Source organism: Staurois parvus, unplaced genomic scaffold (genome assembly GCF_062004578.1).
Source record: "Staurois parvus isolate SC_StPar_1 unplaced genomic scaffold, SC_StPar_1.0 ptg000013l, whole genome shotgun sequence".
NCBI classification, from domain to species: Eukaryota; Metazoa; Chordata; class Amphibia; order Anura; family Ranidae; genus Staurois; species Staurois parvus.
Window position 1 is genome coordinate 6,247,968 of NW_028317809.1, and position 14,125 is coordinate 6,262,092.

Here is a 14,125-nt window from a genome sequence, read left to right on the forward strand (position 1 = left end):
AAAATGAATTAAAAAGCATTTTTGGTTTGTGGTGCTGGGATGCAGTGTAGATCCGCTCTCTGCCATATCGATGAAACTTTCAAATGGTTGCAGTTTTCACATTTATTGTCTGAAGAGTTATTTCTCATTGGTGAAACGTTTAGGGCAGGCCATACATAACATTGACTGAGATGATATAAAATTACCTTGAAAAAGGCCAATGTAGGACCACCTGTAAAAACCACTGGTGATTTAAAACATGAAAACTATAACTTGGGAATCCCACAGCTTGAATATCCTTGGTAAGAATATTTACAAACATGTTTTTTTTCCTAATAAAGAAATTACTTGATGTCACTTCTCAGTCATTATGTAAACCCTTACCTGGTATAACAACCCATTCCGCCCTATAGCAGTAATACTGCTACAGGGCAGCAGAGCCATACAAAACAGTGTGCTTACAGTGAAGCACACACACACACCACACAGTAAAACAGCACACCGTTAACCCTTTGATTGCCCCACATTAACCCCTTCCTGCCCAGTACCATTATTACAGTGTCAGTGCTTTTTATTAGCACTGATCACTGTATTGGTGTCACTGGGGATGTCAGTAACACCAAGTCAGTTAACCCCAGTGTCAGAATGCCCACTGCAGTCCTGCTATAAGACGCTGATTGCCGCCATTACTAGTGAAAATTAAAAAAAAAAAAAAAATCCCAGTATACAGTGAAGGAAATAAGTATTTGCTCCCCTGCTGATTTTGAATGTTTGCCCACTCACAAAGAAATGATCAGTCTAAAAATCGAATGGTAGGTGTGTTGTAACACAGAGAGACAGAATAGCAACAAAAAATTCAAAAGAAGTGCATGTCTAACAAATTATGCACTGATTTGCATGTTAATGAGGGAAATAAGTGTTTGATCCCCTTCACAAAACATGACTTAGTACTTGGTGGCAAATCCCTTGTTGGCAATCACAGAGGTCAGACATTTCCTGTAGTCGGCCACCAGGTTTGCACACATCTGGGAAAATAAGTATTTGATCCCCTATCATTTAGCAGGATTTCTAGCTACCAGATGTCTTTCATACAGGTAACATGCTTGGATTAGAAGCAGTCTCTTAAAGGGAGTGCTGCTAATCTCATTTTGTTACCTGTATAAAAGACACCTGTCCACAGGAGCAATCAATCAGACATTTGTTAGACATGCATTTCTTTTGAATGTTTTGTTGCTATTCTGTCTCTCAGTGTTACAATACACCTACCATTCGATTTTTAGACTGATCATTTCTTTGTGAGTGGGCAAACATTCAAAATCAGCAGGGGATCAAATACATATTTCCTTCACTGTGTATACTGCCATTTGTAAACGCTATAACTTTCCATAAACATAAACCAATTAATTTACACGCATTGAGATTTTATTTTTTGGCAAAGACATGTAGCAGAGAACGTTTTGGCCTAAATTTATGACACAAATTTTATTTATTTATTTTTTTTTACTGGACATATTTAATAGCAAAAAGTCAAAAATTATTGTTTTTCTCAAAATTGTCGGTCTTTTTTTTTTTTTTTTTAAGCGCAAAAATAAATGCACAGGCGATCATATATCACCGAAAGAAAGCTCTATATGTGGGGAAAAAAAGACGTAAATTTCATTTGGGTGCAGCGTTGCATGACCGCGCATTTGTCAGTTAAAGTAACGCAGCACCAGAACGCAAAAAAATGGCCTGGTTAAGAAGGGGGGTTTTTCCTCTGAAGGGCAAGTGGTTAAACTGGAAATGAGAGGCAAAATATTTATACTTATGTAGCGCACCCTTGAATGAGCTCCTAGTTTGTTAATCCCTATGGAGTTATTCTTTCACTGAACTGAGTGATGTATTACCTCGATCACTCTGACACACCCTTTACACAAATCTACCACACCAGTTTAAAATGACCTTGCCTATATTGAAGGTAAGTGAGTAAACAAAGACAAGGTTATACAACTATAATCACAACCTTATAATAATTTGCTACTATTCAATGCAGTCATAAAACAGACTTGTATATGGAGATTTTGTTTACTAAACTGTTCAAACAGGGGAACTACAAGAATGAAAAAATTATATTGTAAAGCACTGAGCAAACTGTTGTCACTATATAAATCCTGTATAATAATAATCAATGGGTAATTCCTTTAGATTGTAAGCTCCATGAGCAGGGCCCTCCTATTCCTTCTGTACTGAAATGTATTGTAATTGTACTGTCTCCCTTATATTGTAAAGTGCTGCGCAAACTGTTGGCGCTATATGAATCCTGTATAATAATAATCAATGGGTAATTCCTTTAGATTGTAAGCTCCATGAGCAGGGCTCTCCTATTCCTTCTGTACTGAAATGTATTGTAATTGTACGGTCTCCCGTTATATTGCAAAGCGCCGCACAAACTGTTGACGCTACATAAATCCTGTATAATAATAATAATATGTTAAATGGTACATTTTTGAACTGCCTATTTCAATATTGGATCATTCTATAAAAGTACACTTATCCTTGTGCCATACAAATATTACATTTCTGTTACGCATTCACGATTAATGTGTTGCTGTAACAACGGAACTTGAGTAATTTGTAAAAATTTATGTAGTTTTGTGGTCCAATTTAAAAAAAAAAAAAAAACAAGCCACTGAGAGAAAGTAAAATACAAAAACTTAATTATGGTATATGCTAGAGCTTTTATCTTAGCTGTTTCCAAGTGTTGGGAAGAAAATGATGTCATTATCATGGGACGCTCAGGCCTTAATTTTCGCACGCTTCCGTTAGGGCCACTCAGACATAATTTTTTGCAAGCAGTTATGCATGAAGAGAACACTTTTCAGTACAGGAGAATAGCCATGTCACTTCTGATGTGGTAACTAAGATTTTTTTTTTTTGTTGTTGAAATTCTTTTGCCTAACAACTTGGGTTTCACTAACACAAGGAATATTTTTTAGACCAAGAGTTAGTTTTATTTAGCTTGAGGGAACTGCAAGCTTTAAGTTTCTGATCTTTTACAAAGTCAGGGAAATATAATCTCATACAGCAAAAGCACGCTCTGGGAACTCTTTCTGTATTTTATTGTTAAGCACATAATCTCAGCATGTAGTGATCGTGTTGTAGAAGTATTTTTTATTTCCCTGTTAGTAGTCCACCATTAGATCATATCACAGTTAGAGTATCTATTGCAGTTTATAGGCTTGTCCAACACACTGATAGCTATGCTTGTCTGGTAATATTAGTGTTGTCTTTACATTTCATCTGCATTTAATTTTTGGTTTTTTTAGAGCAACTACAGACTTCAGTGATAAAACACCCAATAGTGTCCTTTTTAAGGATTTGAATGTCAAAATCATGAGATTTCAATGGGTACAATGGGTTTCAGTTGGTCTTTCTTTGTGTATTTGTTGTACATACAACTAAAGGCTCCTGTATGACTGTCCAAACAAATTCCTAGTTACTGTGATGTGATGATGCCTCAAAGTAAACAAAAAGGTCTTTACTTTTCCAGAATGGGGAAAATCCTGTTTCATTTGTGTCTCATATACTCCACCCTCCCGGGCACTGCAGCTCACAGTGGGAGGGTTTCAGTAACAGAGGCAGTGCTGCCAATCCAGTTGGCAGGAATGGGTACATTAAGGGAAAAAATGTTCTAGCACCTGTATCACCCGCTCACCTCCCCTTACACTTACCTGAGTACTCAATCAATCCAGCGCTGTGCCCATCTGTAGCAGCTCTGTCTTCTCTCCCTGTTCACACAGGCTTTGCTGAGGCAGTTGAAGCCACGGTACAAAGGAGCAGTTGGTTGGGCTGCGGCTGCTGTCTGCATCTATGAATGCAGGCTTGCATCTATGGACACAGCTTGGGATTGAGCCTACAGGTTTGCCAAAATAGGAATCCGCTTTCTAAGGTGGCACAACGAGAGGAGGAGGAGCCAGGAATGTCGGTAGGGACCCCAGAAGAGGAAGATCGGGGCTGCTCTGTGCAGTTCTCTTTCATATGGCAGGTAAGTATAACATGTTTGTTATTAAACAAACAATTTTGAATTTACAGCTACCTTTAAGCTATTCGATTTGTAGGTATAATAGAAGGTCAGGATAAATGTATATATAGATCCACCAGTTTTGGAAAATAAGAAACTTTTTATTTTCATCAATCCAATGTTTGAAATAATTTATGGTTCTTTTAAAAAATGCATTTGGTTATGAGAATTGAATTGGGTTTCTTGTACTGACTCATTACATTTTGTAGTCTTAATGGGAAGAATATCTTCATGGTGTTTTTGTTATCTGCAGGAGGCTTTTCCACTGTGTTTTTGGTGCGCACTCATGGGGGGATGCGTTGTGCTCTGAAGAGAATGTATGTCAACAATGTGCCTGACCTTAATGTTTGCAAGAGAGAAATAACTATTATGGTAAGTAAAATGCATGTGAATTTCAAAAATGTATAACAAGCAATTGTGTGTGCTGAGCTTTGTATTTAAGATGGATGCAAACTTAATCACTAAAATCACATAGAAACCTTGATATGTTAAGGTGTTCCCAAAGTACTTTTCAAGTTTTTTTTTTTTTTTTTTTTTATAAGCTTAATCTGAGGCTGTCATTACAATATATTAGCTGGCAATTCTAACATGAAAACGGGTCTTCTTCAGACTCCTGTTATAGGCTGACCACATTTTCCCCCTGCTCCCAAATGCTGTTGTGCGTTGCCACCCTGTAACCTGCACTTCTGATTGTGACTGTAAGTGGCCAAGTCAGCATTGATTGCACAGGCATGTACACACATATCACATGGAGAAATACCGTATTTTTCGCCGTATAAGACGCACCTGGCCATAAGGCGCACCTAGGTTTTAGAGGCAGAAAACAGGAAAAAAAAATTCTGAACTAATGGATTGCAGACATAGTACAGGAGATGACCAGAGACTGCGGACAGTACAGGAGATGACCAGAGACTGCGGACAGCACAGGGATGACCAGAGACTGCGGACAGCACAGGGATGACCAGAGACTGCGGCCAGCACAGGGATGACCAGAGACTGCGGCCAGCACAGGGATGACCAGAGACTGCGGCCAGCACAGGGATGACCAGAGACTGCGGCCAGCACAGGGATGACCAGAGACTGCGGCCAGCACAGGGATGACCAGAGACTGCGGCCAGCACAGGGATGACCAGAGACTGCGGCCAGCACAGGGATGACCAGAGACTGCGGCCAGCACAGGGATGACCAGAGACTGCGGCCAGCACAGGGATGACCAGAGACTGCGGCCAGCACAGGGATGACCAGAGACTGCGGACGGAACAGGAGATGACCAGAGACTGCGGCCAGCACAGGGATGACCAGAGACTGCGGACAGCACAGGGATGACCAGAGACTGCGGACAGTACAGGAGATGACTGCTGACCTTTTGGGGAGGGGGGGAGCGGGTACCTGAATTTGACAGGTACCCGCTCTTACTTCCGCTGAGTTGTTCTTTGACCTTACCTGTTCCTCTATCCAGCCGCGCGCTGTCTTCCCGGCTTCTGTAGTGTCGGCGCTCGGCATGACAGCCGGGTGCCCAGTGTGCATGAGCGAGAAGCACTTGCGCTTTGTGATTGGTCCTGCGGCTTCTGGGATCTGTCATGTGTCCCAGGTACCGCCTTACCATTCACAAAAAGCACCGCTTCTTGCGCATGTGCACTTGGCACCCGGCTGTCAAGCCCAGTGCCGACACTACAGAAGCCGGGATGACAGCACGCCGCTGGATAGAGGAACAGGTAAGGTCAAAGAACAACTCCGCTCCCCACCTCCCAAAGGTCAGCAGTCATCTCCATAAGGTCCCGCTGCAGAGCTGAGCGGCCGGCCCGATATTCTGACACAACGGTGGCAGTGGAAATACCGGACCGGCCGCTCCATATTCGCTCCATAAGACGCACTAACATTTTCCCCTCTTTTTTTGGGGGAAAAAAGTGCGTCTTATGGAGCGAAAAATACGGTACTTCCCTAAGCAATTGCACGCAACTGAATATAGACTGACAGTGACTGCAAAAACTCTGAAGGAGATCAGCAGCATTAATACCCTTTCACATGACTGTTTTGATCAGGTTCACCTGTCAGTTTTCCAGGCGGACCTGATGGGGCAGTCTATCCATTTCTATGGACCAGTGGGTGTAAAAGGAATTATGGCCGTTTAAAACCTGATTACCTCCAGTCCAATCCAGTGAGATAAAAACAAACAGATGAGGATCCCTCCTCCTTGGTTTAGGCAGATCAGATGTAGTCTGGTGTAAACGGGCAGCCAGTCCGTTTACTCCCAACCATCCATAGAGCAGAGCAGGCTCTGTCCTTGTCTGCTCTTCATAAACTGACCGGACACAGGCACTCAACACAGATCTGCTGAGCAACGTGGATTTACCCCTTGTCAAAGGGGCCTTAAGGCCTTGCTCACACTATTGTGGGTTGAATTGAATGTGCTGCTGTGCCTGCGTTTCACACCGGACAAAGATTCCTGCAGCATTTTAAAAATGCAGCAGCCAAGAAATTGCATGGTGCTTTTGCAATTTTCCTGTGGTGCACCATGCCATTTCCGTGTGGTTTCCCCACTTGCAAATGTGCTGCGTTTTTACATGTGTGGGGGTGCCATTAGGAATGATTGGCAGCCCCACACATTTTTAAACAGCAGCTCATTTTGACTGCGGGTGGTTGCAGCTGCAGGAATCACTGTGTTACCCGCAACCACCCGCAATAGTGTGAACCAGGCCATTTAAAAAAGAAAAAAAAAAGCTACTGTATGTTTGACATTTGGATAGGGGGTCCCAGGACATTGTTCTGTTGATTCAAAGACAGCTACATGGTTTTGGTTGCCTTTGCTTTGTCTGTGATGCTAGATTTGTAGGACCTGACAGGTTCAGTCTGACCTCAACAGTGGCGTGAAACCTAGGACCAAGCGAAGCTTTTAATTTTAGGAGAATTATAAAATCTTTCATAAGCCCTTATTTTTGTGGGCTCTCAGGTGGATGTTTTTGCCTACTGGATTGAAAAACCCTTTGCTTTAATTAACCACAATTGGAGAACCACTGCACTGGTAAATCACCCTACCTGCTAAGCATCATAACCTTGATACTGAGTCTGGTCTAGTTGTTTGCATTTGTAGTCAGTGACCAAGCTGTGTTCACACCTTGCTTCTGGCTTTTAATACATTTTGATAAATTGCTGCTGTGGGGTGCTGGGGAAAATGCTGATTTTCCTTACAATTAATATCATTTCTTTAAAATTTCTTAGATCTTAAGCCCTTCCATTTGCATAAATATGTATCTTTCTGCTTTCTAGTGTTTCCAGTTCCACTTCCAGTGAACGTGAGTCGTCCTAGGAGTAGAAACTGTATTTTTTTTTCTTGTACATTATAATATAATTATATATTATTATATTGTTATAAATTGGACATACTCAATAATCTCAACCTCTGCCTTCTCTTGCTGATAAGGGACATGAAAATGGCCAGAGGATACTGGTGTGGGGCTTTTTTTGTTTGCTTTTCTCCATTATGGAGAAAGCATGAGCTGTAATTTTGTTTTAGCAGGTAAAGAGCCTCCAGGATGGTTTGGAACAGAACCAGGAACTATAGTGGGAATATATATTCCTGAATGTTGCCTCATGTCATTTTTGAATGTGAGCAATTCATTCCTTTTGAAGTCTGTTTTTTCGACGCCTTCCAAACTAGGAACCTCTTACCATGAACACTACTGTTATTGCTTCAAAGACATATGCCTTTTTAGACATTATCATCAGTGCACCATCACACTTTAAAGGGCATTTAAAAATAGTATCCTTCTTTTTTTTTATTGCAGTACAGAATAAATAAAATTGCATGAATAATTCATCTATGATGCAGTATTCTGATAGAAAGTGTTTGAAGGTCTTTATCCATGAGAGGTCAGTATTAGAGAGCTGTTTTGGTCAATAGTTAATTGAAATCCATTGCCCTCATAAAGTTGTAGGGAATCCAAAAATATGCCTCAAAATAAGTAGCTGAAATGTATGTTTTACCATCTTACCCTTCAATAATTTTACCTGCAAGAAAGCCACAAGCCTGTCAGAGGATTGTTGTTTACTATGACATCTTGTGCTACATCTATTTTTTTTTTTTTTTTTTTTAGATAAATGCCATTTGAAAATATTTAGCAGCATTAACAGTAGAAACAACTAGTAAACCAGTATGCTTACTTTGCCCAGCAACACCATCCTAGACTCCTTCCTCTCAATTTTCAAAATATATAACTTTAAGAATTATTAACATTACGGGTTTACATAAAGGAAGTCAAAGTTTTAGATAGGAATATATATTCCAGATGTCTAACAATTTCCTCCTGGAGGATTTTAGTTACATTTCCAAGACCTTTACAAACATGCGTGCTCTTTCCCCGATGTGCATGTACCCCTGCCATGCCCCACGTCAACATCTAGTATATCAATATGGGGGATTCCGCCGCTAAATTTATGAAGCTGTGGGGTGGTTGGTTGGAGACCCCAGGACGCCCCCCCCCCAATTCTGGACAGACTCTTTAGATAAGACATACATGTTTGACCCAATGGGTAATGATCGGACGTTTCTTTAGTATCACCCACTCTCTCTAGAAAATAAATAACTCAAATGCTGTATAAGATTTCCTCTCTTTAGACTTTGTTGATGACCCAGGCTAACATGAGTAGAGTCGTGACAGTCCACCAGAGGAGAGACCATTTTGACTAAACAGACACTGGATGCCTATAAGTCCACACTGATGGATAGTACACAGGCAAAGCTCACTCCCAGAGGTACAGATCTAGTCCCCGATTGGTGCCCATCTTTAACAGTATAATAGTTTAGTTAACTGTACACTTTTCTTCATATGTAACACTCTATTTACCACTTTTCTGTATGTAATATGGCTCTGAGGGCACAATCTGTTTGTATATTTACCAGCAATGTACCTTGGGCTTTGTTACTCAGTTTTAACATTTTGTATTTTTTTTTGTACCCTAACCCCTGTTTTGGGCCACTTATAAGAAACGGCCTGACATATACAAAAATGCTTTACACTAGAAATTGATTTTGAAAACTCCTGGCATGTTGACGAGGCAATAATGATTAATATTCATTCGAGTTAACTTTTGAAAATGTGTTACAATTGAAATTGCGCTACAGGGTAAGCAAATGCAGCTAACACATCAACCGATGTGAGTTGATAAATTAATAACAAAAGTGCAGTGCTACGTGTATATGTACAGTGGATTTAAAAAGCACACACCCCTGTTAAAATGTCAGGTTTCTGTGATGTAAAACAAGTTAGACAAAGATAAATTCAGAACCTTTTCCACCTTTATTGTGACCTGTAAACTGTACATTTCAAGTGAAAAACAAACAAATCTTTTGGGTGGGGGAAGTAAAAATAAAATAATGTGGTTGCATAAGTGTGCACACCCTCCTATAACTGGGGATGTAGCTGTATTCAGAATTAAGCATTAACAATCAAAATCATGTTAAATAGGAGTCCGTACACACCTGAGTACCTGTGATTAACCCCAAATAAAGTTCAGCTGTTCTAGTAGGTCTTTCCTGACATTTTCTTAGTCGCATCCTACAGCAAAAGCTATGGTCTGCAGAGAGCTTCCAAAGCATCAGAGGGATCTCATTGTTAAAAGGTGTCAGTCGGGAGAAGGGTACAGAAGAATTTCCAAGGCATTAGATATACCATGGAACACAGTGAAGACAGTCAAAGTAGAGAAAATAGGGCGCATCAGTGACATTACCAAGAACTGGACATCCCTCCAAAACTGATGAAAATACGAGAAGAAAACTGGTCTGGGAGGCTGCCAAGAGGCCTAGAGCAACATTAAAGGAGCTGCAGGAATATCTGGCAAGTACTGGCTGTGTAGTACATGTGACAACAATCTCCCATATTCTTCATATGCTTGGGCAATGGGGTAGAGTGGCAAGATGGAAGCCTTTTCTTAGGAAAAAAAACATCCAAGCCTGGCTAAATTTTGAAAAAACACATCTAAAGTCTCATAAAAGCATGTGGGAAAATGTGTTCTGGTCTGATGAAACCAAGGTTGAACTGTTTGGCCAGAAATCCAAAAGATGTGTTTGGTGCGAAAACACTGCACATCTCCAAAAGAACACCATATCCACAGTGAAGCATGGTGGAGGCAGCATCATGCTTTGGGGCTGTTTTTCTTCAGCTGGAACTGGGGCTTTAATCAAAGTAGAGTGAATTATGAACAGTTCCAAATACCAGTCAATATTGGCATAAAACCTTCAGGCTTCTGCTAGAAAGCTGAACATGAAGAGGAACTTCACCTTTTAGCATGACAACGAACCAAAACATGCATCCAAATCAATAAAGGAATGGCTTCACCAGAAGAAGATTTAAAGTTTTGGAATAGCCCAGCCAGAGCCCAGACCTGAATCTGATCAAAAATCTGTATGGTGATCTGAAGAGGGCCGTGCACATGAGATGTCCTCTCAATCTGACAGATTTGGAGTGTTTTTGCAAGGAAGAGTGCACAAATATTGCCAAGTCAAGATGTGCCATGCTGATAGACTCATACCAAAAAAGACTGAGCGCTGGAATAAAATCAAAAGGTGCTTCAACAAAATATTATTTTATTTTTACTTCCCTCCACCTAAAAGATTTCAGTTTGTTGTTCAATTGAGCTGTACAGTTTATAGGTTACATTAAAGGTGGAAAAAGTTCTGAAATCATTTATCTTTGTCTCATTTTTTTACATCACAGAAACCTGACATTTTAACAGGGGTGTGTAGACTTTTTATATCCACTGTATATCACTCTACAATATGCTCAGATATATAAAAAATAATCATACACACACATTCAGTAATAAATAGTCATCCATACTGTGCAAATAGATTCAGCATGAACCTGTGTCGGACGGAAAAGTTGAATAGGGACACCACTCTAGTGCACCTTCACCATTCAATCCAAAGCACGCATACCAGACCAAAAAAAAACAACAAACATGTCATACTTACAGTACCTGCTCTGTGCAGTGGTTTTGCACTGATCAGCCCCGATCCTTTTCCTTTCGGGTCCCTTATGGCGCTCCTGGCTCCTCCTTGAGCAGTGCCCCCAGGAAAAACCGCTTGCCCTGGAGACACCGCTGTGTGCCTCGGCCCCGCCTCCACGCTCTCCTCATTGGCTCACTGGCTAGGCTCCTTCTGCTGTCACGGCTAATGAGGAGGAAGAGTGCCAAGACAGCAGATACTGTCGAGAATGTTGCTGGATCACAGGGGGCTCAGGTAAGAAGGGGGGGTGGGGGGTGCTGCACACAGAAGGTTTTTTACCTTCATGCATAAAATACATGAGGGTAAAAAAAACCTTGAGCCTTTAGAACCACTTAACTGACAATTGCGCAGTCATACAACACTGTACACAAGTTAAATTTATATAATTTTTTCACACGGATAGAGCTTTCCTTTGGTGGCATTTGATAATCACTGGGTTGTTTAAAAAAAAAAAAGAAAAAGCAATATTTTTTACTTTGCTATTAAACATATCTAATAAAAAATAGAAAACAAAATTTCTTAATAAATTTAGGCCAAAATGTATTGTGCTACATGTCTTTGGTAAAAAAAAAAAACCCAATAAGTGTATATTAATTGGTTTCTGTGAAAGTGTCTACAAAGGATGGTGTATATATACTGGAATTTTTATTTATTTTTATACTAGTAATGGTGATCAGTGACTTATATAGGGACAGTGATAGTACAGCGGGCCTTGTGACACTAACTGAGACTGGGTGTGAACTAACTGCCGCTGACATCTCCAGTGACACTAATATAGTAATCCATGCTAATAAAAAAGCACTGACACTGTACTAATGACACTTGGCAGGAAGGGGGTAACATCTGGGACAATCAAAGGGTTCGTTAGGAAGTGATTTCACTGTGTAGTGTTTTACTAGGGGTGTGCTGGTTTTCATCTTCCTACTTTGCGGTGTGTGTGTTCACACTCATGAATCACGGACCTGGTGATTGATACCTACAGGAGCCAATGACAGCGCGGGTAGGACAGCGCACGTACGCACCACCTCCCCGGAAATGCAGAAACACACACACACACACACACACACACACACACACACACACACACACACACACACACACACACACACACACACACACATACACATACACATACACATACACATACACACACACACACACACACGATTTTGTGCAGAGTGGCCGCCCTGTACCAGTAAAACTGCTGCAGGGCAGCCATCAAGTGGTTAATGGAGAGAAAGCCAGAAGACCCCATCTTGTTTGGCAGTGACAGCGCACTGCTGGAGGGATCTGTTTTCTAGGTCCATTGCACTGCCTTCTCCATGGACGGCATGCCTAAGAAAACTGCGTTCCTTTAAAGCATATGACAAAGCAAATTTAAATAAAAACTATATTGTTTATCTCTGTAGTACATTTCTCCATGTTTTATGCCTTTTAAACATACTGCAAATATAGAAGAATAACTGTTGATGTTGCAGAGATATAGTGTGCTCCTACCTAGCTGTTTGACATGACCACACAATGTGTTTTGGTTCTCATTTCCAACATATCACACCCTTGAAACACCTATAGGTTTGAGTTGGAAGGACACCTTATCCCTCTAGCTCTGATGTCTTTGAATGCCAACTTTTATACAATGTATCTTAACCCCTGCCTACTGTTTTTTTTTTTCATATCAATGTGAATCAATTCACCCCATCCTCTTCTTTAACCCTCTTCCTGAGCCTTTTGCATTTTTTTGCACACAGGTTAAAATGCATATTTCATGCCTGAAGATTAGTTAAATCCCCCAAACATATGTTTTCTGAAAGCAGAAACCCTGAAGAAAGGAAAGTGTTTGTAGTTGCGTTTTTTTTTTTAATCTCAATATTAGTGTAATGGTTTATAAAACCCATGTTTTTGTGGGTTTTTAAAGTACCGTATTTTCCGGCGTATAAGACGACCCCCTACTTTTCCTGTTAAAATATAGGGTTTGAGCTATACTCGCTGTATAAGACTACCCCTCTTCCAACGCACACTAAATAAAAATGGAAAAACATCAGATTTGATTTCAATATGGTATGGTATTTCAGTATGGTATTCCAATGATGGGGTGCTATTCCTCCCACTGACACCAATGATGGGGCACTATTTCATCCACTGACTCCAATGATGGGGCACTATTCCTCCCACTGATACCAATGATGAGGAATAGTGCCCCATCATTGGTGTCAGTGGGAAGAATCGTTCCCCATCATTGGTGTCAGTGGGAGGAATAGTGTCCCATCATTAGTGTCAGTGGGAGGAATAGTGTCCCATCATTGGTGTCAGTGGGAGGAATAGTGCTCCATCATTGGTGTCAGTGGGAGGAATAGCTGCCCATCATTGGTATCAGTGGGAGGAATAGCACCCCATCATTGGTGTCAGTGGGAGGAATAGCACCCCATCATTGGTGTCAGTGGGAGGAATAGCGCCCCATCATTGGTATCAGTGGCAGGAATTGCGCCCCATCATTGGTGTCAGTGGGAGGAATTGCGCCCCATCATTGGTATCAGTGGCAGGAATTGCGCCCCATCATTGGTGTCAGTGGCAGGAATTGCGCCCCATCATTGGTGTCAGTGGGAGGAATTGCGCCCCATCATTGGTGTCAGTGGGAGGAATTGCGCCCCATCATTGGTATCAGTGGGGAGAATAGTGCCCCATCATTGGTGTCAGTGGGGAGAATAGTGCCCCATCATTGGAGTCAGTGGGGAGGAGGAATAGTGCCCCATCGTTGGTGTCAGTGGGGAGGAGAATTAGTGCCCCATCATTGGTATCAGTGGGGAGAATAGTGCCCCATCGTTGGTATCAGTGGGAGGAATAGTACCCCTTCATTGGTATCAGTGGGGAGAATAGTGCCCCATCATTGGTATCAGTGGGGGAGGAACAGTGCCTCATCGTTGGTGTCAGTGGGGGAGGAACAGTGCCTCATCGTTGGTGTCGGTGGGGGAGGAACAGTGCCTCAACGTTGGTGTCAGTGGGGGAGGAACAGTGCCTCATCGTTGGTGTCAGTGTGGAGGAGGAATAGTGCCCCATCGTTCGTGTCAGTGGGGGAGAGGAGCGGC

At 41.5% G+C, this 14,125-nt stretch overlaps 1 protein-coding gene across 2 annotated transcripts in view; it reads left to right on the forward strand.

Annotated features, from left to right (window-relative positions):
* BMP2K (BMP2 inducible kinase) overlaps positions 1 to 14,125 on the forward strand; it is a 231,130-nt gene that overhangs the window by 86,066 nt on the left and 130,939 nt on the right. For both annotated transcript variants that reach the window (XM_089675396.1, XM_089675406.1), the window contains exon 2: positions 4,293 to 4,411. In XM_089675396.1, coding sequence (XP_089531522.1) covers positions 4,293 to 4,411 — 119 coding nt within the window. The remainder of the gene's footprint in view (positions 1 to 4,292; positions 4,412 to 14,125) is intronic.